The sequence below is a fragment of the Polistes fuscatus genome, unplaced genomic scaffold, assembly GCF_010416935.1.
Source record: "Polistes fuscatus isolate 324 unplaced genomic scaffold, CU_Pfus_HIC Scaffold21, whole genome shotgun sequence".
Lineage (NCBI taxonomy): Eukaryota > Metazoa > Arthropoda > Insecta > Hymenoptera > Vespidae > Polistes > Polistes fuscatus.
In genome coordinates this window covers 299,961-324,489 of record NW_025113098.1, presented here as the reverse complement: position 1 = coordinate 324,489, position 24,529 = coordinate 299,961, and the positions used below count along the sequence as shown (strand labels likewise).

Genomic DNA, 24,529 nt, shown 5'->3' with positions numbered 1-24,529 from the left:
TGATTTTCAATTTTTTTGTGGCGTTATGTTGGTACTCATGATGTCCCTCACTTATGCTGATAAGTTCAGCCACTTTGAATGTTCAGTTAATTTTTGACACGTCTTCGATGTTGACCTATTTTTCGGCTTTTACACCATGATAACAACGCCCTCGCTCACACATTGTTGTTTGTGCGCGAATTTTTGGTCAAAAATAACACAATAATGATGCCGCAGCCACCGTATTCCCCAGATGTAGCACCCTGTGACTTTCTCTTGTTCCCGAAACTGAAAAAGCCCGTGAAAGGATGACGCTACGCTACGATTGAGGAGATAAAGACGGCATCGAAGGAGGAGCTGAACTAGATCACTGAAAATGATTCTTTGAAGTGCTTCGAGAATTGGAAAAAACGTTGACGCAAGTCTATAATATCTGATGGGGATTACTTTAAAGGAGACAAAACGGGCTGCAGCATCATTATTGTGTTGTTTGTGGCCAAAAATTCGCGCACAAACAATGATGTGTTAGCAGGAGTGTTTATCATGGTGCCAAAAGCCGAAAAATAGGCAAAAATCGAAGACGAGACAAAACACGTCCAAGCAAAATACCTGTCAAAAATTAACTGAACATTCAAAGTGGCCGAACTTGTCAGCAGTGGGTTGCCACTCAATGCTAAAAGATAGGGAGCTTATTTGACCATTTCTATTCAAGAGTAATACCAACTCAATTATCTTTAGCAATAAATTTTTTAAGTTTTAGTAGTTAGTTTAGGTTTTCCACTATATTTAACGGTAACCCTGTTTTAGTGCATTATTGTATTATTATTATATTATATTATTATAAGCAATGATACCACTCTCACAACTTAAATTAAATTTGAAATTTTTTATATAATTGTTGTGTCATTACAAATGAATCGATATCAAATAAGAAAGTGGAGGGGGTAAGAAGTGGCAACCCGCCGCTTGTCAGCATAAGTGAGGAACCAACATGAGTATCAACATAAAGCCACAAAAAAATTGAAAATCAAATATACGAACCCGCGGGAATTCAAAATTCGAGATACTTTTTGAACAGACCTCGTATATAGATCAAATATAGTATTTTACTTGTGAGAAACGGCAAATGATATTCGCCATCTAATGACTAATCAAAGAACTAACTGATTTTTCACATATACCGCAAACGTGAACAGTAACACACCCCAACCATGCTGGTGGCTATGACGCGACCTAACTTCATGCTGTTCATTTCAAATCGCTTTTTTTTTTAAGAGCCCACAAATATTCATTCGCGATAAGCTTGACAATAGAATGTAAATCAGTAAATAAATTTAATAACATTGTGGGAATAATTATGAATCTACATAAAGCGCAATTTATTTGAAAAACAAAATAAAACAAGAGAAGGGAAACATAATTAAAAGTAATGCACAAGAAATGAAAGTGATCTGAAATCCCTGTTAAGCGCAACACAGCGCAAGATTGGAGATCGTTCGACCGCAATAAGAAGCTATTCTGCTGTAGGTTATGCTCATCAGTAGATGGTTTCCTTTCATTCCTATTCCTCATTTTTTCCGTACCTCATATATAGATCAAATATAGTAATTTACTTGTGAGAAACGGCAAATAGTATTCGCCATCTAATGACCAGTCAAAGAACTAACTGATTTTTCACATATACCGTAAACTTGAACAATACACACCTAGCTGTCTATGACGCGACTAACTTCATGTTGTTAATTTGAAATCGCTTTGCCCCCGCATCTTAAATACCGACAAACTTCATCCTGTAAATTTTGCGATCGCTGTGCGCGCGCATCGTAAAAATTCGCTCTCATCACTTGTTCCCAAACGCGCCAAAAGAATCATAACTTGAAAAATACCTGACGCTATATCAGACGGGAGTCGTTCTTCTGAGAGCTGCGAAGGCCCAGTCGGAGCCTCTGACGGGTGTTGGCGGTGGTGCTGGATCCTCGAGGTCAAAGGTCACGAACTCGTGGCGGACGGTTGGACTGTAATCCGTGTCTGGTTGTTCCGGTGCATCCTCCTCCTGCTGCAGTATGTCCGCCGTCGTGCTCACCTGGAAGGTCGTTTTCGAGAACGAGTAGAAATCTAAAATGGAGTATCAAATGCCGGATTATCACCGGTTGCTAAGGTTACCTATACGATCTTCACCTTCTTCGTGGAGCTAGACTCGAGATAAAGGAAGGGAGAGAAAGAGAGAAAGACAGAAAGAGAGAGAGAGAGAGAGAAACAAAGAGAGCTTGGTAGAGATCGAAACTTCTTGGAGGATGAGCAGCCAAATATTAGCAGATCCGGATTATACGCGTAGTCTCTCGTGCTTCGTTATATGTATTATGTTAGACTGAAAGAACTTTTATTCGATTGTTCCCTTACCGTTAGAGCAGTGAGATCTCTTGGAAACTGTCTGGAGTAATCGTAATGATCCAAGTTCGGCGGTGGTGGTAGGAATTCATCGAAATCGACGTAATCGACGGAATCCCTTCCGAAGAAATATCTCTTCTGATGTCTCTCGCAGATGAAGTTGCCATGAGCTAACGCCGCATGATGGTTCGCGTGATTTACGTGATGATTGTCCAAGTGATAAACACCCTGTGCGCGAACATTCAACGATAGAAAAGATCTTTGTTTATTTTGGGGTATTTTTTTGTTTTCTATTTGGATTATTCGTCGAAAACTCGTTAAACTCGTCGGAAACTTTTCATCTTTTGTCATATAAATATCGTGCGAAAAGATTTAGGCGTAGACGATTACACAAAATGGCATTAGAAACAAAAAAAAAGTAGCCGATACTACCAACCCCATAATTTTTGCGTCTCAAGTCCTTTCGTACCAATTCACGTTGGTGCCAGGAGATATATAGAAAAATAGCGTATGTACCAGCCACCTCGGTCGTGATGAACCCGCTCACATACAACAGGAAGGAAAACCCGTATTTATACGTGAAAGGAGGTCCCTGCAATATCAAAAGTATCAAGCTTCAGAACTTGTAATATAAGTCAGTAGAAAAAAATAAAAAGCACAGGGATACGTGCTCTGTATACCTGCGAGATCGATAAGATTTACCTGAAATGATGATCGCGGCCTAAGTTTGCTGCCAACTTCGGCTTTGAAAATTGATATGTACATGACCATCCCAACCAGCATGAGTAATCCTGTAGAAGTATTGAAAATTCTAAAATACGTAGCTTCATTTTTCTTCTCTCGGCATTAATACGTTCGCGGACAGTTAAAGTTTCAGCGAGGGAAAAAAAGGTGACAGTTTTTTTATTTTGAAATTAGTTGTAATATCCAAAATTTGATTAACACACATTTTATAAGGACAATCAGATTATCATATTTTAAAGAATCAGTTAGTCATTACATTTACAGGTATAAAAATTACAAAAACTTATGGTTATATCAAATAAAATTCCAAATAATTGGCTTTCAAATTTGAATGCTATAGCATTCATGTCATTCTAAATCACAACGAAAATGAATGTGTTAAGTTTCGATATTATACTTTCGGAACTAACGAATGAACAGTAGTCCTTTCATACATTTTTATCCCTTTTAGAATATTGTACGTGATAATAATTGAACGAACGCGTCAAAAGAAATAATTTTGCTTTAATCTTATGAAATGACTTACCCGAAACTATAAAGACTACTCCAGCTACGAAGACGCAAAGTCTGTGCCTTGGATGAGTAATGTGTGCGGCAAAATAACAAATTTCCGCGATTACTAGCAACGACGTAGCCGCGAAGAAAAACATGGCCGACTTCGTAACTGCATCTAGAAATACCAAAAATGGACAGATTATTCAATAGATTATTATTTCAATAGAAATGAGGAAACAATCGTGAACATTAATCAATTTTAGTAGCCAGGGAAGTACGTTAAAAGCAATTAATACGTAAATTAATATCACGTATTGGAATATTTAGATTTTTGAAAAACAGTGATAAATATATTTTCTACATTTTATTTTTCTTTTAATGCATATCTCATTGATAAACGTATTATCTCACACGTGATCAGATTATAAAGGTAGATACATTCATTTGTGCTAATAACTTTAAGCGGATTCACGGATTCGTAAATACGGCCAATAAAAATATGCGAATGTAACGAAAAATAATAAAAAAAATAACGATTCCAGCTACGTATTATTTAATATTTGCCGTAGATTTTTGTAATTAACTGTCCTAATCGAGTATCAGCTTGTTCCGATGTCCCCTACATTTGTTATATTTTCTACTTGTTTTTTACTAAAGACGCGCGCTGCCCCAAGTATCCAAAAAGGTTGAACACCACTGCTCTAAATTATTGACGCCACCCAATTGCCGCGACCAAGTAGGTCGTCCCCTATTTTTGAGAAAAATGCGAATGGATGACCCACGCAATGCTACTTTCTTTAAGAACGATCTGCAAGTTTCGGTGCAATGCGCGCGTAATCGAATCGTCAACAAACCGTATTTCGATTATATTGTTATGTTGTGGGGAAAGTGAGACATTCAGGGATTGTGAGCTTGTCCCCTAGGCATTGGCAACAATGCCAAGTGGTTTCTGGCAACGTAGGAAACAAAAGAATTGTTATCTGTATCTTTTGTTCCTTATTGTGCTCCATTATAGTGGCACGCACGGTCTCAAAAACCCATCCCATGCTCGCTTTTGTTTGTGTTGTGTTGAATGTGGGGGGAGGGGTCCGTGTGTTGGGTGTGCCTGTTACCCGATAATGTATTCTTCTCAACATTGCTTAAATAGTAATTTGATATTCTATAGGATACCAAAGTATTATGTACAATGTCTAGGAAAAGCCCGTAATAATTCTTCTGTTTCCTACGTTGTCAAAAACCGCTAGAACAAGCTCACATTCCCTGAAAATCCTACTTTTCCTATAACATATATATATAATGCATAAAAGCTAGAAACTTTTCAACTTCTTCTTTTCATTTAATTTAACCTTTTTTTTACTTTATTTTAGATTCCAAAATAAGGGAATATATATTTGAAAGTTTAATAATGTTTCGAGCAGATATAGTATATATATTTGTCAGGACTATAGTACATAGAAAATGATGATATTATCCAGAAGGTGCCGTGGAAAGTTGGAAATACGGAAAGCATATCGATAAGAATAGGTTAATTTATTATTACATAAGAGAATGTCAGTTTCTCATTCTTACTACTCGTAAGGTTCTTTCTCGTTCTCGTTACTTGTCTCTTGGAAATTCGCAGATCGTAGTTGGAAAGTTTGCCTCCTGAATCTCCGGTCTCTATTGCAAACTCCTTCGTTATTTCCTGGAAACTTTGCGCCAGGAAGAACTTTCCACACGCGTTCTTCTTTGCTTCTTAGATTTGCATGCCAAGACCGACCAATCGATATAAATATAAACGAAGCAACGACGTAGCAGATCAAATAAATCAGCTCGTTAATCATTCTACCCTGTATTTGCGAGAAACATCTACTCTCTACTAGCGTATTTATTTACTTCGCCATAGTAAAGTTCGATTTTGTATGCAGTTCGCGCGACGACGAAATAAACCTTTTCTCTCTCTCATCGCTAATTAGTATTTTATTTTATAAATACGTTCGTTACTAACACGGAATCGCCATCGTAGAGTCACTGGGATCGGGACTGTATTCTTCGTTTGGAAAATAGTCAATGCTCGAACACTCGTATTCCATGCGCGAGCCTGAAACATACGGAAAAATCATATTTTGTGTTATGTCATAGAAAACTTTTTCTACCAAAATTGGAAAACTATTAAAAATTTCATTGGTTTTTAAATTGACAATGGAAATCGAAACTCTCTCCCTTCGTACCTTTATATTTTGTTCTTTTACATTTACAAGTTTCCCGTCGTCTCGTTTGCTCCTTGTTTTCGCAATTTTAACAGAATTATTATTAAGTTCGTACAAGAAAGCTAGCCCGACTTTACTTTCTCCTTTTTCCTTTCCGCTTTTATTCGGTGCCGGGTGACCGAACCGTAACCCGTCAGGGTTACGTCAGGGTTGCGTCAGGGTTTGCGCTAATAAAAGCACCAAGAAATCCTGTTACCGCGAGGGAAAAGCAATTTCTACCGTTTTCCACCTAAAAAAAAGACCCCTTTTTCTAGGTGCCTATTCTTCCTTTTTTCTTCTTCCAACGGAATTTTTTCCCTTATCTTTCCCATCGTCTTTTTCGAATAATAAAGAGTAAGTTTTTCGAGTCGGGCAATTAGATCTTACGGAAAGTAATTTTATTCGATGCATAAATTCTACCTTTATAAAGTATATAACCTAATCAACAAATAATAAATCTCTCTACATCTTTTATTAATAATATTCACTTGAACAATTTGTACATCTGATAATGAGAGATCTATGTAAATCTATGTTGTTACACAAAAGTCTATTCTACGAAGGTAACTCAATTATTATCCACAGTATAATAACATTTTCTTGAATATTCTTTAATATTTAAAATGTCAAGTGCTTAAGGCATTAGTATTTTTGTGGTTACGCGTTGGAACACGCAAAGTTGGTTGTATCCGTTTCTTGTTATCTCAAGTATCGGGGACAATGACTGAAAGTTTTCAATGGATTTTGGTCTCTGACTTACTTGGAAACAACAAGAAACGGATAACTTGCTCGTTGCTCTTCTTTGGTGGTAACGACTTCAAGCGGAGAGGTCATTGTTAATATTACGATAAAGAAAATCTAGCCAACCTAAGGTATTGAAACTTGTACAACCGTAATAAGTAGAAGGAGCCCACAAATATTCATTCGCGAAAGCTTGACAATAGAATCTAGATCAGTAAATAAATGTAATAACATTGGGGAATAATAATCAGCTCTACCATAAGATGCAATTTATTTGAAAAATAATACATATATAATAATAAAACAAAAGAAAAAAAACACGGATATGTATACTTAAGTACACACTTAAGAAGTTGCATTTCTTTAGCGTAACAAAACAAAATAACAAATAATATTAAATTAATATATTAATTAAATAATATAAAAAATTTTTTATATAATGTATACCAATAAGTCATAATAAAAATTTCAGTTGCTGATGAAATCCCAATGAAAGGGACGAAACGTACAACAAGATCAAAATAACGTTCAAAAAGAATTTCTAACCCATCCAAATTTCCTAAGACACCTATTTTAATAGTTTTATTTTATTTTCTGGACAAGATAAAAAGAACCAATTAAATAACAAATAATGAAATTTAAAAAATTATAAAATCTGTGTTTATTACAATTATAAACTATATATGTGCCCACAATTATGAAAGTGGTTTAAGTCACATATTTTTTGGTTCGAGATATTTAAAATATTACATTAGAACATTAAATGAATTCTATATAATATTCAAATATGAAACAACGGTTTCATTTTTGACAATATATCGTGAAAATTACATTGAATTAATTTAGTTTGAAATAATGTGGTGTAAAATAACTAACAAACTTATTTTTTTTTTAATATTAACTTGGACCGCTTTCATAATTATTGCCACATGTATAAAATATTAATGAGTATATATAGACCAAATATAGTATTTTACTTGTGAGAAACGGCAAATGGTATTCGCCATCTAATGACCAATCAAAGAACTAACTAATTTTTCACATATACCGTAAACGTAAACAATACACACCAAGCTGGTTATAACGCGACTAACTTCATACTGCTCATTTCAAATCGCTTTTTTTTTAAGAGCCCACAAATATTCATTCGCGAAACTAGACAATAGAATGTAAATCAATAAACAAATGTAATAACATTGTGTGAATAATTATCAACTCTCTACATAAAGCGTAATTTATTTGAAAAACAAAATAAAACAAAAGAAAGGAAACGTAATTAAAAGTAATGCGAAAGAAATGAAAGTGATTTGAAATCCCTGCTAAGCGTAATACAGCGCAGCACAGCGCAAGATTGAAGATCGTTCGACCGCAATAAGAAGCTATCCTGCTGTCGACTATGCTCATCGGTAAATGGTTTCCTTTCATTCCTATTCCTCGTTTTTTTCCGTTCATCCAAGAGCACAGCCAAGTAAGAGGCATCCCTCCGCTCGTAGACCTGTTCAAATGGATCGAGACCGGCTGATGGGGTTAGCAGAAGGAGAGTGGTTTCCGGTGCCCCGGGTAACGAGTCATTTCCGACCTAGGGTACTCCCTTCTCCCTCTCTCTCCCCTCTCTCTCCCTATCTCAACAAAATCTCGAGTACCAGCCGTTTCTATCTGAAGAGAAACAGAGAAACATAGGCCGGAATCCGGAATCCAAGCAAATGTCTTTTGCTCTTCTCTTCGAATCCAACGTGCTTCTCCAAATCTTTCCTGACGTTTACTTTCAATTTATTCCGATAAAAAAGGTTCGTACGGTAGTAACATAATCAAATTGTAAAACGAATAGACCCGTTTTGCCACTTTCTTCCTCATGCAGAATATTGATTTGATAAGAAATTAAATGTCGGTTTTCAGCTTTTATCAAAATAAAGAATTATTATTATTTCAAATGAAAAGCCTGAAACATTTTTCACACATTTCTACTCTAACGAGATATGAGATTTTTATTCGAATTGATGAAATCTTTGAAAACATTTTTAGCCGATACTTGGGAAAGGTGTTGGAGAAATTGGACAAAAGTGGTTGTTGAACGAGTTTTCTGGCCCAATTCGAGCTAAGCTTACGCTTTTAAAAAATAATTATTACTGTTCCGAAACAAAGCGTCAATGTTTTAAATATCTAAAAACAACATTCGTCTCTTATCGATCCTAATATTATTCAAGAAAATAATTTCAAGCGCAATTAACATTAAATCGAAAATGTATTATTTCTATTTGACTAAAAAATCATGTAGATTCTCCAAAGCGTAGATATTCCCTTATTCAAATCTGAAATAATAAAAAGCTTTCAATTGGATATATCATATTTCCTCGAGATCGCTTTTATTTCAGAGCTTTTTTCACGATACGTTTGACAGAGAATTATTATTGAACAAATTTGTTTTTGATCATTGACAGAATGAAAGGACCATCATATTTGATACATATGCTTCAATAGAGAAAGAAATACATTGATTGTATAATAAAACGTTTAACTGATTCCAATAAAAATTTTGTTATATTTTTTGATCGTTCTTTGAAACAGGTTTGAGTATTTCTCAAAAACCACTGGTTGATACTCGAATGTCGTGTGCATCGATCGATTTGTTTTTCATTTAAAAATACAACCGTAAGGCTATACAAAGCTGCACTTGTTTTCTCGTACAAACGATTGCTGTTATTTTAAATGAACCAAGAAGATGTCTGGTTCGCTTGCATTAACACGTTGGCTGCCGTGAGGTCACCGGTGACCTCAACACGACCGTTAGTAAAAATACATGATTAGATTAAAATAAAATGATTAAAATAAAAATAATTATTATATAAATTATTATATAAATATTATATAAATTAAAATTAATTTTTTTATCACGAGGAAAATTAGTTAGGAATTACTTGTTTCTATAACACAATTGAATTTACAACGTAAATATATTTGTTTTAAAACTATCCATTTTCAGATTCTTGCAAAAAAAGATCAAAATTTCATGACAATAATTAAATATCGATATATCAATATAATAAATAAATAAATAATCATAATTATTGTCAAAATGGGTAAGAAATTATTCGTTGCTATAAATTTCTGAATTTTTTCCGTATTTAAAAGAAGCGAATAATCATAAAATGGTTTACGGCGCCTCGGAGGTCACCGGTGGCCTCACCATAAATAATAAATAAAACAAAATTATACAACGTTTATCAGTTGTAACAAAAATTTCAACAAAATATGCATCCCATAATAGAAAAAAAGTGTAGACGTGGTAGGAAAATCATGTGAAAAATTTTAACGGGCCGGTTAAGGGATGAAATGCAGTTAGAATTTTCAAAAAATGGATTTTTTTGGTGAATTTTCTTGAAGTATGATGTTTCGAAAATATTCCTTGCTACCGTTTTCGACCCAAATTTCAACAGAATATACATCTCATAATAGAAAAAAAGTGTAGACGTGGTAGGAAAATCATGTGAAAAATTTTAACGGGCCTGTTAAGGGGTGAAATGCAGTCAGAATTTTCAAAAAAAGGAATTTTTTTGGTGAATTTTCTTGAAGTATGATGTTTCGAAAATATTCCTTGCTACCGTTTTCGACCCAAATTTCAACAGAATATACATCTCATAATAGAAAAAAAGTGTAGACGTGGTAGGAAAATCATGTGAAAAATTTTAACGGGCCTGTTAAGGGGTGAAATGCAGTCAGAATTTTCAAAAAAAGGAATTTTTTTGGTGAATTTTCTTGAAGTATGATGTTTCGAAAATATTCCTTGCTACCGTTTTCGACCCAAATTTCAACAGAATATACATCTCATAATAGAAAAAAAGTGTAGACGTGGTAGGAAAATCATGTGAAAAATTTTAACGGGCCTGTTAAGGGGTGAAATGCAGTCAGAATTTTCAAAAAAAGGAATTTTTTTGGTGAATTTTCTTGAAGTATGATGTTTCGAAAATATTCCTTGCTACCGTTTTCGACCCAAATTTCAACAGAATATACATCTCATAATAGAAAAAAAGTGTAGACGTGGTAGGAAAATCATGTGAAAAATTTTAACGGGCCGGTTAAGGGATGAAATGCAGTTAGAATTTTCAAAAAATGGATTTTTTTGGTGAATTTTCTTGAAGTATGATGTTTCGAAAATATTCCTTGCTACCGTTTTCGACCCAAATTTCAACAGAATATACATCTCATAATAGAAAAAAAGTGTAGACGTGGTAGGAAAATCATGTGAAAAATTTTAACGGGCCTGTTAAGGGGTGAAATGCAGTCAGAATTTTCAAAAAAAGGAATTTTTTTGGTGAATTTCTTGAAGTATGATGTTTCGAAAATTCCTTGCTACCGTTTTCGACCCAAATTTCAACAGAATATACATCTCATAATAGAAAAAAAGTGTAGACGTAGTAGGAAAATCGTGTGAAAAATTTTAACGGGCCTGTTAAGGGGTGAAATGCAGTCAGAATTTTCAAAAAAAGGAATTTTTTTGGTGAATTTTCTTGAAGTATGATGTTTCGAAAATATTCTCTGCTACCATTTTCGACCCGCCAATTATATTTTATGAATAGTCTCGTGGAAACAACAACAAAAAGAAGAAACATCGAAAGCTGAAAATAAAGAAACGAATTAATTGACTGTATAATCTTGTTATGTATCAATATATTTTTATTCAAAAACTTATTTGATTATTTTATTATGAATCGTAGCAAATGTTCTAGAAAACTTCAGAGATCTGATAATATTCGTAAATCGCGTACCGTTAAAAGACAAAATGTTTTCAATCCGAAAACAGCGGAACGTGATGAAAATGTTAAAAATAAAAATGTAACATAGAAGATAATGTACCTGAAGATAATCATGTTGAATATAAAATAATAAACTTTATTCTTGTATTAAGGTCATTTCGAATCTTGTAAAGTGCAAAAAGTGTAATGGGGTTGTGAAATTTCAGACAGCCAGCACACGTGGTCTGCGATTTAAAATTGTGGTGCCATGTGATGATTGTGTTAACGATAGCATTCCTTGTATATATAATAATGTAAGTAATTATTTAATTAGTATTTCTATCAGTAATATTGTCATTTTGTTGATATTGTTTGATTATTTGTATATACTTGAATTTATTTAATGATCTTTTTAAAATTTATATTTCAATTTACTAAATTACTTATATAGTGTAAAAATTACATTTAATTTCCAATTAAAAAATTTATTAATTCTTTAATAATATAAGTATTAAAATTTTATTTATATAAAAATCATATTTTAATATTTTAAATTAAAATAATTATTTTTATAATATAAATTATTATTACTATTATTTCATTATCTATTAAATGAAAAATTGGAAAACTCTTTCAGAAATTTTCAAAAACTTATGATTTAAAAATTGTATATATAATAATGTCAGTAATTATTTAATTAATATTTCTATAAGTACTCTATTGACATTTTGTTGATATTGTTTGATTATTTGTATATACTTGAATTTATTTGATGATCATTTTAAAATTTATATATTAATTTACTGAATTACTTATATAGTATAAAAATTACATTTAATTTCCAATTAAAAAATTTATTAATTCTTAATTATATAAGTATTAAATTTATTTATATAAAATCATATTTTAATTTTAAATAAAAATAATTATTTTTATAATAAAATTATTATTACTATTATTTCATTATCTATTAAATGAAAAATTGGAAAACTCTTTCAGAAATTTTCAAAAATTTATGATTTAAAAATTGTATATAATAATGTCAGTAATTATTTAATTAGTATTTCTATCAGTAATATTGTCATTTTGTTGATATTGTTTGATTATTTGTATATACTTGAATTTATTTGATGATCATTTTAAAATTTATATATTAATTTACTGAATTACTTATATAGTATAAAAATTACATTTAACTTCCAATTAAAAAATTTATTAATTCTTTAATAATGTAAGTATTAAATTTTATTTATATAAAAATCATATTTTAATATTTTAAATTAAAATAATTATTTTTATAATATAAATTATTATTACTATTATTTCATTATCTATTAAATGAAAAATTGGAGAACTCTTTCAGAAATTTTCAAAAACTTATGATTTAAAAATTGTATATATAATAATGTCAGTAATTATTTAATTAATATTTCTATAAGTACTATTGACATTTTGTTGATATTGTTTGATTATTGTATATACTTGAATTTATTTGATGATCATTTTAAAATTTATATATTAATTTACTGAATTACTTATATAGTATAAAAATTACATTTAATTTCCAATTAAAAAATTTATTAATTCTTTAATTATATAAGTATTAAATTTTATTTATATAAAAATCATATTTTAATTTTAAATAAAAATAATTATTTTTATAATATAAATTATTATTACTATTATTTCATTATCTATTAAATGTAAAATTGGAAAACTCTTTCAGAAATTTTCAAAAATTTATAACTTAAAAATTGTATATAAATAATGTAAGTAATTATTTAATTAGTATTTCTATAAGTATTATTGACATTTTGTTGATATTGTTTGATTATTTGTATATATTTGAAATTCTTGATGATCTTTTTAAAATTTATATATTAATTTACTGAATTACATTTAACTTCCAATTAAAAAATTTATTAATTCTTTAATAATATAAGTATTAAATTTTATTTATATAAAAATCATATTTTAATATTTTAAATTAAAATAATTATTTTTATAATATAAATTATTATTACTATTATTTCATTATCTATTAAATGTAAAATTGTATATATAATAATGTAAGTAATTATTTAATTAGTATTTCTATAAGTACTATTTTTGACATTTTGTTGATATTGTTTGATTATTTGTACATACTTGAATTTATTAATGATCTTTTTAAAATTTATATATTAATTTACTAAATTACTTCTATAGTATAAAAATTACATTTAATTTCCAATTAAAAAATTTATTAATTCTTTAATAATATAAGTATTAAAAATTTTATTTATATAAAAATCATATTTTAATTTTAAATTAAAATAATTATTTTTATAATATAAATTATTATTACTATTATTTTATTATCTATTAAATGTAACATTGGAAAACTCTTTCAGATATTTTCAAAAACTTATAACTCAAAAATTATGAGCTTTAGCAAGACTTTTTAAAGAATACTTTCGTTTTGAAATTGCCCAAAATATAAAAAAAAAATTAATTCATCCCGAAAAACTATAATTTTTTGAAACATTGTTTAAACAATTAGCTATAAACAATTGAATGCTCGATTTGTCCACAAAAAAATGTGATATTCGGATTCAGCGGATCAAAATGCATAAAGAAAGTTAAGCTTCATTCATCGAGCTCAAAATTTTATAAAAATATAATACCGTATCCAAATAAAAAAACTTTAATTGCATTTTTCTCGAAACTATGTTTGTCAAGTCGGTGACCACAATAATTCAATAACCACTCGATGGATTTTGATGAAATTTCTACTACTTATTAATAGCACTAAAAACTAGTCCTTCATCGAAGGATTTTCGTTTATGTGGAAAATTTCGATTTTTTTTTAACAATAAACTAATGATTTCTTGATCGAAAATCGAAAAAGAATGCCAAAAGTCGCCATTTGTTAATTTGTAAAAAAAATAAAAAAGCTTTGACGAAGAACAAGACTTATTATTAAACTAATGATTTATATATTGTTTTTTTATTTTAAATGATCCAGTAAGATGTTCCGATTGTCACCGCGAAGCAGTACTTGCGAAACGGGGTCCAACAAAGGTGACGATATTTTTATAAATAATTAATATTCTTTTGTGTTGAAATTTCGTGGAAGTCAAGTTGAAAGACAATTAAAAAACTGTGTAATCAGTTTTATATATACTTATATAAACTTAATTATTTAATATTTAATTTATTTATTTATTATTTTATTTATTTAATAATTATTTATTTATTATTAAATGTTTAATTTATTTATTTATTAATTATTTATTTATTATTAAATATTTAATTTATTTATTTATTAATTATTTATTTATTATTAAATATTTAATTTATTTATTAATTATTTTATTATTTATTTAATTTTTTATTATAATTTTATTATTATTTAATTTATTTATTAATTATTTTATTATTATTTATTTAATTTATTTATTAATTATTTTATTATTATTTATTTAATTTATTTATTAATTATTTTATTATTATTTATTTAATTTATTTATTAATTATTTTATTATTATTTATTTAATTTATTTATTAATTATTAAATATTTAATTTATTTATTAATTATTTATTTAATAATTATCAAATATTTAATTTACTTATATTATTTATATAAACTTAATTATTATAAAAAAAAAAATAAAAATTTATTAAAAATTCTGCTTTTATTCACGCCACTGACTGCATCTGCCCCCTTTAATAAATGAGACTTTCGATACACTTTCAAAGATGCTACCGCGTAGGATAGATGTAGTAAATAAAATTTGATGTCGAATTTGATGTCGAATTTGATGTCTCTCGTAATACTTGTAATGCAGATTTATGTACTCACTTATGGCGACGCAAACGCGCCAGAGCCCACTGTAAGTGACTTTGCTGTCCGGTTCGACGGAGGCGTTGGAGGAGGTCTTGGGAAGTTTTTCCTCGGTCAACAACCACTCGCCCGTGCTGATGGCGACGGTGACGACGACGAGGGAGAGTATCGCCGAGAGCCCGGACGCGATTCCGAGACCACCCCCGCTGGCGTTGCTCCCACTATGGTTCTCAACCACGACACTTGCTGCTGCTGCTGCCGCTGCTGCTGCCGTTGCCGTTGCCCTTGCCGTTGCCGTTGCTGTTGCAGTTGTTCCTCTTGCACCAGCTGTACTGTTCCCGCTGTCGCAACACCAGCAACAACAAGACATCACCTCGCAGACGACTCTTCTCATGGGAACATCTCACTGACGTGAACTAAGATTTGTTTACACCCCTCGCAACTCTTATCCATTTATTTATTCAAACATTTGATTCTCCTAAAAGATTATCAAATAATTCAAACTGACCCACACGACCTGTCCGACCTAACGATGAAAAAATTGCTTCGGAAATTCGTTCAGATCGCAACCTTTGTTAAAAGGAATTCGATGTATGACGGAAAGTAACGCGCCCGTAGAACCTGTGACACTGTAAATGGATGATGTAGGAGAACTTGCGAGAATTGCGATTGATGGAATACTCGTATTATCCGAGTACATTAACCAATGAAAAATAAGTATTATGGTTTAGAAATAGAAACGTTGACCGGTTCATGTCACGTTAAATAACACATCGTTCGTTCCTAATCAAACTGCATCGATTGGAATCCAACGAATGATTAATCGAACAGTCTCCGTGTCAACTACTTGTACAAATTGTCTTCCCGACAAATTTATATTTCCACCTTGATCCAGAAAACACAACTCGTTTATTTCGTCTTAAGATTTCTGCAACAGAAATAAAACGTTCGGTTTATTATCTCGCTTTCCTTCTTTTGTCTAACTCGTTTGTATCAATTTAAGGGGTTATACGCAGTTAGAATTTTCAAAAAATCAATTTTTTTTTCTTTTTGCATTTTCGGAATGTACATATATTTAAGTATATTCTCTGAAATTTTCGAATTGATCCGGCAAATATTCTTCACTTCGTGTAAGCTGCAAACAAAAATTTTGAACTATGCGTAAACGTCTTTTTGAAACTTTAAACTTGTTTTTCTCAAAACGGTATTTTCAAAGTCGGTGATCTCGATTTCTCGGAAATAACTCAACCGATTAGTTATATATTTTTACACAATATTCTTAGATATATTCCTCAGGTATTGACGGGAGGAATAAGATTTAAAAAAATTATTACAATTTAGAGCAAAAATTTCAGTCAAAAACGAATCATTTTTTTCAGATAGACGCCATTTTGTCAAAAATCCAAATTTTTAATATTCCTCCCGTTAATATCTGCATTAATCTATCTTTTAAAAGAATCCACTATTTTTTTTTATTTTGGTTAATCAAAACCGCCGAAATGGAGATCACCGCCAAGCGCCTTTTTTTAGAGAACGTTCAGGAAATCATCTACAGAAGCGGTGCGCATTAATATTTTTACATGATCGACGCGCTATTGTATTCTTAAAAGTAGGCTCTATTTGAATTACCATCACTTATAATTGATAAGTTAAAACTTTTTCTATAAAAAATTCATAAAAAGACGTGTTTTTTGAGCCACGCAACTGCGTATAACCCCTTAATATCCACACACGCACACACACACACGCACGCACACACACATCATCGTAATATTAGGAATATTATTGGGAAGGAAAGAATATATTTTTCGTAGTAATCGTGGTATTGTAAAAGAAGAAAGTCAAAGTGACTCACAAAAGGGAAAGATTCGTTTGTTAAAAAGTACGACAACGTTTCAAAAATGTAACAAAATGATTAATATCGATGGAATATTATTTTCAATAGTTTTTTTTGCAAGCGTTATCTTTCATTTCCTTCAGCCCTTCCGCGAATGGTGAATTTCATACAACATAGAACGTTCGGTCTCAAAATTCGATGGCCTTTCTCCGGCGCCTGCCTTTAATTAATCGGATTAAGAGTCGCGTCAGCGAAATTGATTTTTGCCAAAGGAAGCTGAGAGCACCTATTCGCCCCAGCGAGATCCATCGAGAAGCCCCTTTTACAAGAAGACCATCTCAAAGGCTAATAGCAGACGATGCAACTTTTTTTCGGTCGTTACGCACACGATACGGAAAAGACATCAAATGTATACAGTGAGTCACAGGAGTGTACATATATTTTTTACAGTTTTTAACATGAAGATAAATTTAAAATAAAAATAATATTAATATTTATAAAAATAATATTAATAATTAAATATTAATTAAATATTTATAAAAATAATAATATATTATTATATAATTATTAATATATATATATTGATATTTTATTAAGATAGATAATATAATATTAATAATATTAATTCTTTAGAAATATTAAATATATTTTATTTTATATATTAAAATATAATAATATATATGTAATAATAATATATAATATATTAAAAATAAATATATTATCAAATTATATTATATTAAAATTATGTATTATTACATTATCAAAATTATAATATTATTATAATATTATTTATTATAATAATATATATAATATTTATTAATAAAATATATAAAAATATATATAAATTTTTAAAAAATATATTAATATTTATAAAATATATTATAATTAAAAATAATATTTATAAAATATAATATATTATTATAATTATTTAATAATATAATATATATATTAATTATATATATTAATATATATATTTGATATTTTATTAAGATATATAATTAATATTAATAATATTAATTCTCTTTAGAAATACTAATTATATTTTTTTATATAAAATATAATATATATATATATATGTAATAATAATATAATATATTAAAATATAATTATATTATTAAATTATATTATAATAAAATCATGTATTATTATATTATCAAAATAATAATATTATAATATTATTAATAATAATAATAAATATAACATTTATCAATAAAATATATAAAAATATATATAAATTAAAAAAAGAAATTAAATAATGAAACCGATTGTCGATTGGCTATGAATTTGGAGCCTCGTAAAACTAAAGGCAAGCATTACCTTTTAAAATCAAATGTACCATATTAAATATAATTACCATATATTAGTTATACATATACATCATCAATTCGAAGATTACACAAATGCCGTATCGATTTATTTGATAATAAACGATCTCATTGTTGAAATCCTATATCAGCTTTTCTGTCTGTCGATAAAAATACATTCGAATGGCCCTTTTGTTTCATTTTAATAAATGATCACCCCCCCTCCCCCGCACACCGGTTAAATCCGCAATTCTCTTTAAATGGTAAAATGATAATTCCATTCGGAGATAACCCGATGGTCATTTTTTTACGTCATTTTTCTTCCACTTGGTCACTTGACATTTTTTATTCCTTTTTTTAACTCTGCCTTTTTTAACGGGCTGTAGAAAGCAAGCGAGAAAGAAAGAGAGAAAGAGAGAGAGACAGAGAGAGAACTTGGCTCGATGCCACGTTTTTATTACACAGTCGATCGTTTTACAAAATAGTTGCACGAGTATTATAATGTCTTTTCTTTTTGCAATTTCGTTTCGTAGCTGTATTTTACAGGAACTTTAATAACGTCTATTTCATTTCGTTTTTATTCACAAGTGGAAATGCGGATTGTACGGTTTAACCCATACCATAGATAATCAATGATTATATTATATGTTAATTTGTTATTCTATGTTAAAATGATACGTATATGTAATCGTTTAGTTACAGAAACATTCTCTCAAAATAGCTTCCCGAAAGACATTCCTACGAAAAGCAACGGAATGCCCCGGTAATTCATTATTAATGGTATTAAACGTGTAATACCAGAATGTACGGATTAAATGGATGATTTATGGGGAAAGAAACAATATGTATTATATACGATATGAAGTCAAACGACGAAACTTGAACAAAACTATTCTAGTAGGAATATTAATACTATTCCAATAGAACGCGAGAATTTCAAATTATTAAGACTCGGATTATATCGAATCCTATCGAGTATTTCGTTTCTTATAAGTAATTTTATCAGCGTGATGTTACGTTTAAAGTACATCTTAGAAAGTTAGATAAAAACTCTACAAAAATCTGCCAACATCCAATGAATATTGTCCACATCTTTTCTCATCAGTTAAGGGGTTATACGCAGTTAGGATTTTCAAAAAATCGATTTTTTTTTTTTTTGCATTTTCGGAATGTACATATATTTAAGTATATTCTCTGAAAATTTCAAATCGATCCGACAAATATTCTTCACTTCATGTAAGCTGCAAACAAAAATTTTTAACTATGTGTAAACGTCTCTTTGAAACTTTAAACGCGTTTTTCTCAAAACGGTATTTTCAAAGTCGGTGATCTCGATTTCTCAGAAATAACTCAATCGATTTGTCTTATATTTTTACACAATATTCTTAGATATATTCCTCGGGTATTGACGAGAGGAATAAGATTTAAAAAAATTATTACTATTTTTTTTTTACAATTTAGAGAGAAAATTTTAGTCAAAAACAACAACTTTTTTTCAAATAGACGCCATTTTTTCAAAAATCAAAATTTTTTAAATTCCTCTCGTTAATACCTGCATTAATCTATCCTTTAAAAGAATCCACCATATTTTTTAATTTTGAATAATCCAAACCGCCAAAATGGAGATCACCGCCAAACGTCTTTTTTTAGAGGACGTTCAGGAAATCATCTACAGGAGCAGTGCAGATTAATATTTTTACAGAATCGACGCGCTATTGTATTCTCAAAAGTTCACACTATTTGAATTACCAACAATTTTTTTTGAAAAATAAAAACTGTTTCTAGAAAAAATTCATGAAAATACGTCTTTTTCGAGCCTCGCAACTGCGTATAACCCCTTAAATCATACAATTCGTTGTATTTAGTTAACAAAAATTAATACTGAAAATGAAACTATTAGGGGGACCAGAAATTAATGTCGTTTTTTTACATTAAACAACAAAAAATGTACAAAAAAAAAGAAAAAATTTTGAGATATAATTATTCACAATTAAATAAATCACTTTAACCTTAAAATATCTTTGGCATTACTTTGAAATACACAATAAACTGACAAATTATTAACAAATATTGGCATGCTGAGAAACGACATTACTTTCCAGTCCAATAGAATTCGAAAATTTGGAATTAAGACTCGGATTATATCGAATCCTATCGAGTATTTCGTTTTATAACTAATTTTATCCGCGGGATGTTAAGTTTAAAGTACATCTTAGAAAGTAAGATAAAAACTCTAAAAAAATCTGCCAACATCCAATGAATATTGTCCACATCTTTTCTCATCAGTTAAATCATGCAATGCATTGTATTTAGTTAACAAAAATTAATACTGAAAATGAAACTATTTAGGGGGACCGAAAAGTAATGTCGTTTTTTTTACATTAAAAAACAAAAAATTTACAAAAAAAAAGAAACAGATTCGAGATTTAATTATTCACAACTAAATAAATCACTTTAATCTTAAAATATCTTTGGCATTACTTTGAAATACACAATAAACTGACAAATTATTAACAAATGTTGGCATGCTGAGAAAAGACATTACTTTCCAGTCCAATAGAACTCGAAAATTTGGAATTATTAAGACTCGGATTATATCGAATCCTATGGAATATTTCGTTTTATAACATACTTTATCCGCGGGATGTTACATTTAAAGTACATCTTAGAAAGTTAGATAAAAACTCTAAAAAAATCTGCCAACATCCAATGAATATTGTCCATATCTTTTCTCATCAGTTAAATCATGCAATTCGTTTTATTTAGTTAACAAAAATTAATACCGAAAATGAAATTATTAGGGGGACCGAAAAGTAATGTCGTTTTTTTATATTAAAAAACAGAAAATGTCCAAAAAAAAAGAAACAAATTCGAGATTTAATTATTCACAATTAAATAAATCACTTTAACCTTAAAATATCTTTGGCATTACTTTGAAATACATAATAAACTGACAAATTATTAACAAATGTTGACATGCTGAGAAACGACCTTACTTTCCAGTCCTTAGAACTCGACAATTTGGAATTATTAAGACTCGGATTATATCGAATCCTATCGAGTATTTCGTTTTATAACTAACTTTATCCGCGTGATGTTACATTTAAAGTACATCTTAGAAAGTAAGATAAAAACTAAAAAAATCTGCCAAAATCCAATGAATATTATCCATCAATCCATTATCCATATCTTTTCTCATCAGTTAAATCATGCAATGCATTGTATTTAGTTAACAAAAATTAATACTGAAAATGAAACTATTTAGGGGAACCGAAAAGTAATGTCGTTTTTGTACATTAAAAAAAAAAAATTTACAAAAAATAGAAACAAATTTGAGATTTAATTATTCACAACTAAATAAATCACTTGAACCTTAAAATACCTTTGGCATTACTTTGAAATACACAATAAACTGACAAATTATTAACAAATATTGGCATGCTGAGAAAAGACATTACTTTCCAGTCCAATAGAACTCGAAAATTTGGAATTATTAAGACTCGGATTATATCGAATCTTATCGAGTATTTCGTTTTATGAGTAATTTTATCCGCGGGATGTTACGTTTAAAGTACATCTTAGAAAGTTAGATAAAAACTCTAAAAAAATCTGCCAACATCCAATGAATATTGTCCATACCTTTTCTCATCAATTAAATCATGCAATGCATTGTATTTAATTAAAAAAAATGAATACTGAAAATGAAACTATTTAGGGGGACAGAAAATAATGTTGTTTTTTTTACATTAAAAAACAAAAAATGTACAAGAAAAAAGAAACAAATTCGAGATTTAATTATTCACAACTAAATAAATCACTTTAACCTTAAAATATCTTTGGCATTACTTTGAAATACACAATAAACTGACAAATTATTAACAAATGTTGGCATGCTGAGAAACGACCTTACTTTCCAGTCCTTAGAACTCGACAATTTGGAATTATTAAGACTCGGATTATATCGAATCTTATCGAGTATTTCGTTTTTTATAACAAACTTTATCCGCGGGATGTTACGTTTAAAGTACATCTTAGAAAGTTAGATAAAAACTCTAAAAAAATCTGCTAACATCCAATAAGTATTGTCCATCAATTCATTATTGATATTTTTTCTCATCAGTTAAATCATACAATTCGTTGTATTTAGTTAACAAAAATTAATACTGAAAATGAAACTATTTAGGGGGACCGAAAAGTAATGTCGTTTTTTTATATTAAAAACAGAAAATGTCCAAAAAAAAGAAACAAATTCGAGATTTAATTATTCACAATTAAATAAATCACTTTAACCTTAAAATATTTTTGGCACTACTTTGAAATACACAATAAACTGACAAATTATTAACAAATATTGGCATGCTGAGAAAAGACATTACTTTCCAGTCCAATAGAACTTGAAAATTTGGAATTATTAAGACTCGGATTATATCGAATCATATCGAGTATTTCGTTTTTTATAACTAATTTTATCCGCGGGATGTTACGTTTAAAGTACATCTTAGAAAGTTAGATAAAAACTCTAAAAAAATCTGCCAACATCCAATGAATATTGTCCATCAATCCATTATCCATGTCTTTTCTCATCAGTTAAATCATGCAATGCATTGTATTTAGTTAACAAAAATTAATACTGAAAATGAAATTATTACGGGGACCGAAAAGTAATGTCGTTTTTTTATATTAAAAAACAAAAAATGTACAAAAAAAAGAAACAAATTCGAGATTTAATTATTCACAACTAAATAAATCACTTGAATCTTAAAATATCTTTGGCATTACTTTGAAATACACAATAAACTGACAAATGATTAACAAATATTGGCGTGCTGAGAAAAGACATTACTTTCCAGTCCAATAGAACTCGAAAATTTGGAATTATTAAGACTCGGATTATATCGAATCTTATCGAGTATTTCGTTTTATGAGTAATTTTATCCGCGGGATGTTACGTTTAAAGTACATCTTAGAAAGTTAGATAAAAACTCTAAAAAAATCTGCCAACATCCAATGAATATTGTCCATACCTTTTCTCATCAATTAAATCATGCAATGCATTGTATTTAATTAAAAAAATGAATACTGAAAATGAAACTATTTAGGGGGACAGAAAATAATGTTGTTTTTTTTACATTAAAAAACAAAAATGTACAAGAAAAAAGAAACAAATTCGAGATTTAATTATTCACAACTAAATAAATCACTTTAACCTTAAAATATCTTTGGCATTACTTTGAAATACACAATAAACTGACAAATTATTAACAAATGTTGGCATGCTGAGAAACGACCTTACTTTCCAGTCCTTAGAACTCGACAATTTGGAATTATTAAGACTCGGATTATATCGAATCTTATCGAGTATTTCGTTTTTTATAACAAACTTTATCCGCGGGATGTTACGTTTAAAGTACATCTTAGAAAGTTAGATAAAAACTCTAAAAAAATCTGCTAACATCCAATAAGTATTGTCCATCAATTCATTATTGATATTTTTTCTCATCAGTTAAATCATACAATTCGTTGTATTTAGTTAACAAAAATTAATACTGAAAATGAAACTATTTAGGGGGACCGAAAAGTAATGTCGTTTTTTATATTAAAAAACAGAAAATGTCCAAAAAAAAGAAACAAATTCGAGATTTAATTATTCACAATTAAATAAATCACTTTAACCTTAAAATATTTTTGGCACTACTTTGAAATACACAATAAACTGACAAATTATTAACAAATATTGGCATGCTGAGAAAAGACATTACTTTCCAGTCCAATAGAACTTGAAAATTTGGAATTATTAAGACTCGGATTATATCGAATCATATCGAGTATTTCGTTTTTTATAACTAATTTTATCCGCGGGATGTTACGTTTAAAGTACATCTTAGAAAGTTACATAAAAACTCTAAAAAAATCTGCCAACATCAAATGAATATTGTCCATCAATCCATTATCCATATCTTTTCTCATCAGTTAAATCATGCAATTCGTTTTATTTAGTTAACAAAAATTAATACTGAAAATGAAACTATTTAGGGGGACCGAAAAGTAATGTCGTTTTTTTTACATTAAAAAACAAAAATTGTACAAAAAAAAAGAAACAAATTTGAGATTTAATTATTCACAACTAAATAAATCACTTGAATCTTAAAATATCTTTGGCATTACTTTGAAATACACAATAAACTGACAAATTATTAACAAATATTGGCATGCTGAGAAAAGACATTACTTTCCAGTCCACTTAATATATTCCTAT

The 24,529-nt window shown here is 29.2% G+C and overlaps 1 protein-coding gene across 3 annotated transcripts in view; it reads right to left on the bottom strand.

The window, feature by feature from the left end:
• LOC122517771 (voltage-dependent calcium channel gamma-7 subunit) overlaps nucleotides 1–24,529 on the bottom strand; it is a 29,325-nt gene that overhangs the window by 3,344 nt on the left and 1,452 nt on the right. Inside the window, exons 2-8 of one of the 3 annotated variants that reach the window (XM_043636326.1) lie at nucleotides 15,151–16,060; nucleotides 5,594–5,686; nucleotides 3,638–3,781; nucleotides 3,070–3,158; nucleotides 2,804–2,959; nucleotides 2,380–2,595; nucleotides 1,866–2,062 (exon numbers count right to left, since the gene is read on the bottom strand). In XM_043636326.1, coding sequence (XP_043492261.1) covers nucleotides 1,877–2,062; nucleotides 2,380–2,595; nucleotides 2,804–2,959; nucleotides 3,070–3,158; nucleotides 3,638–3,781; nucleotides 5,594–5,686; nucleotides 15,151–15,526 — 1,260 coding nt within the window. In that variant the 5' untranslated portion in view covers nucleotides 15,527–16,060 and the 3' untranslated portion in view covers nucleotides 1,866–1,876. Of the gene's footprint in view, nucleotides 1–1,865; nucleotides 2,095–2,379; nucleotides 2,596–2,803; nucleotides 2,960–3,069; nucleotides 3,159–3,637; nucleotides 3,782–5,593; nucleotides 5,687–15,150; nucleotides 16,061–24,529 lie in introns of those variants that run through there. The other 2 variants (XM_043636327.1, XM_043636328.1) reach the window with 2 other exon arrangements.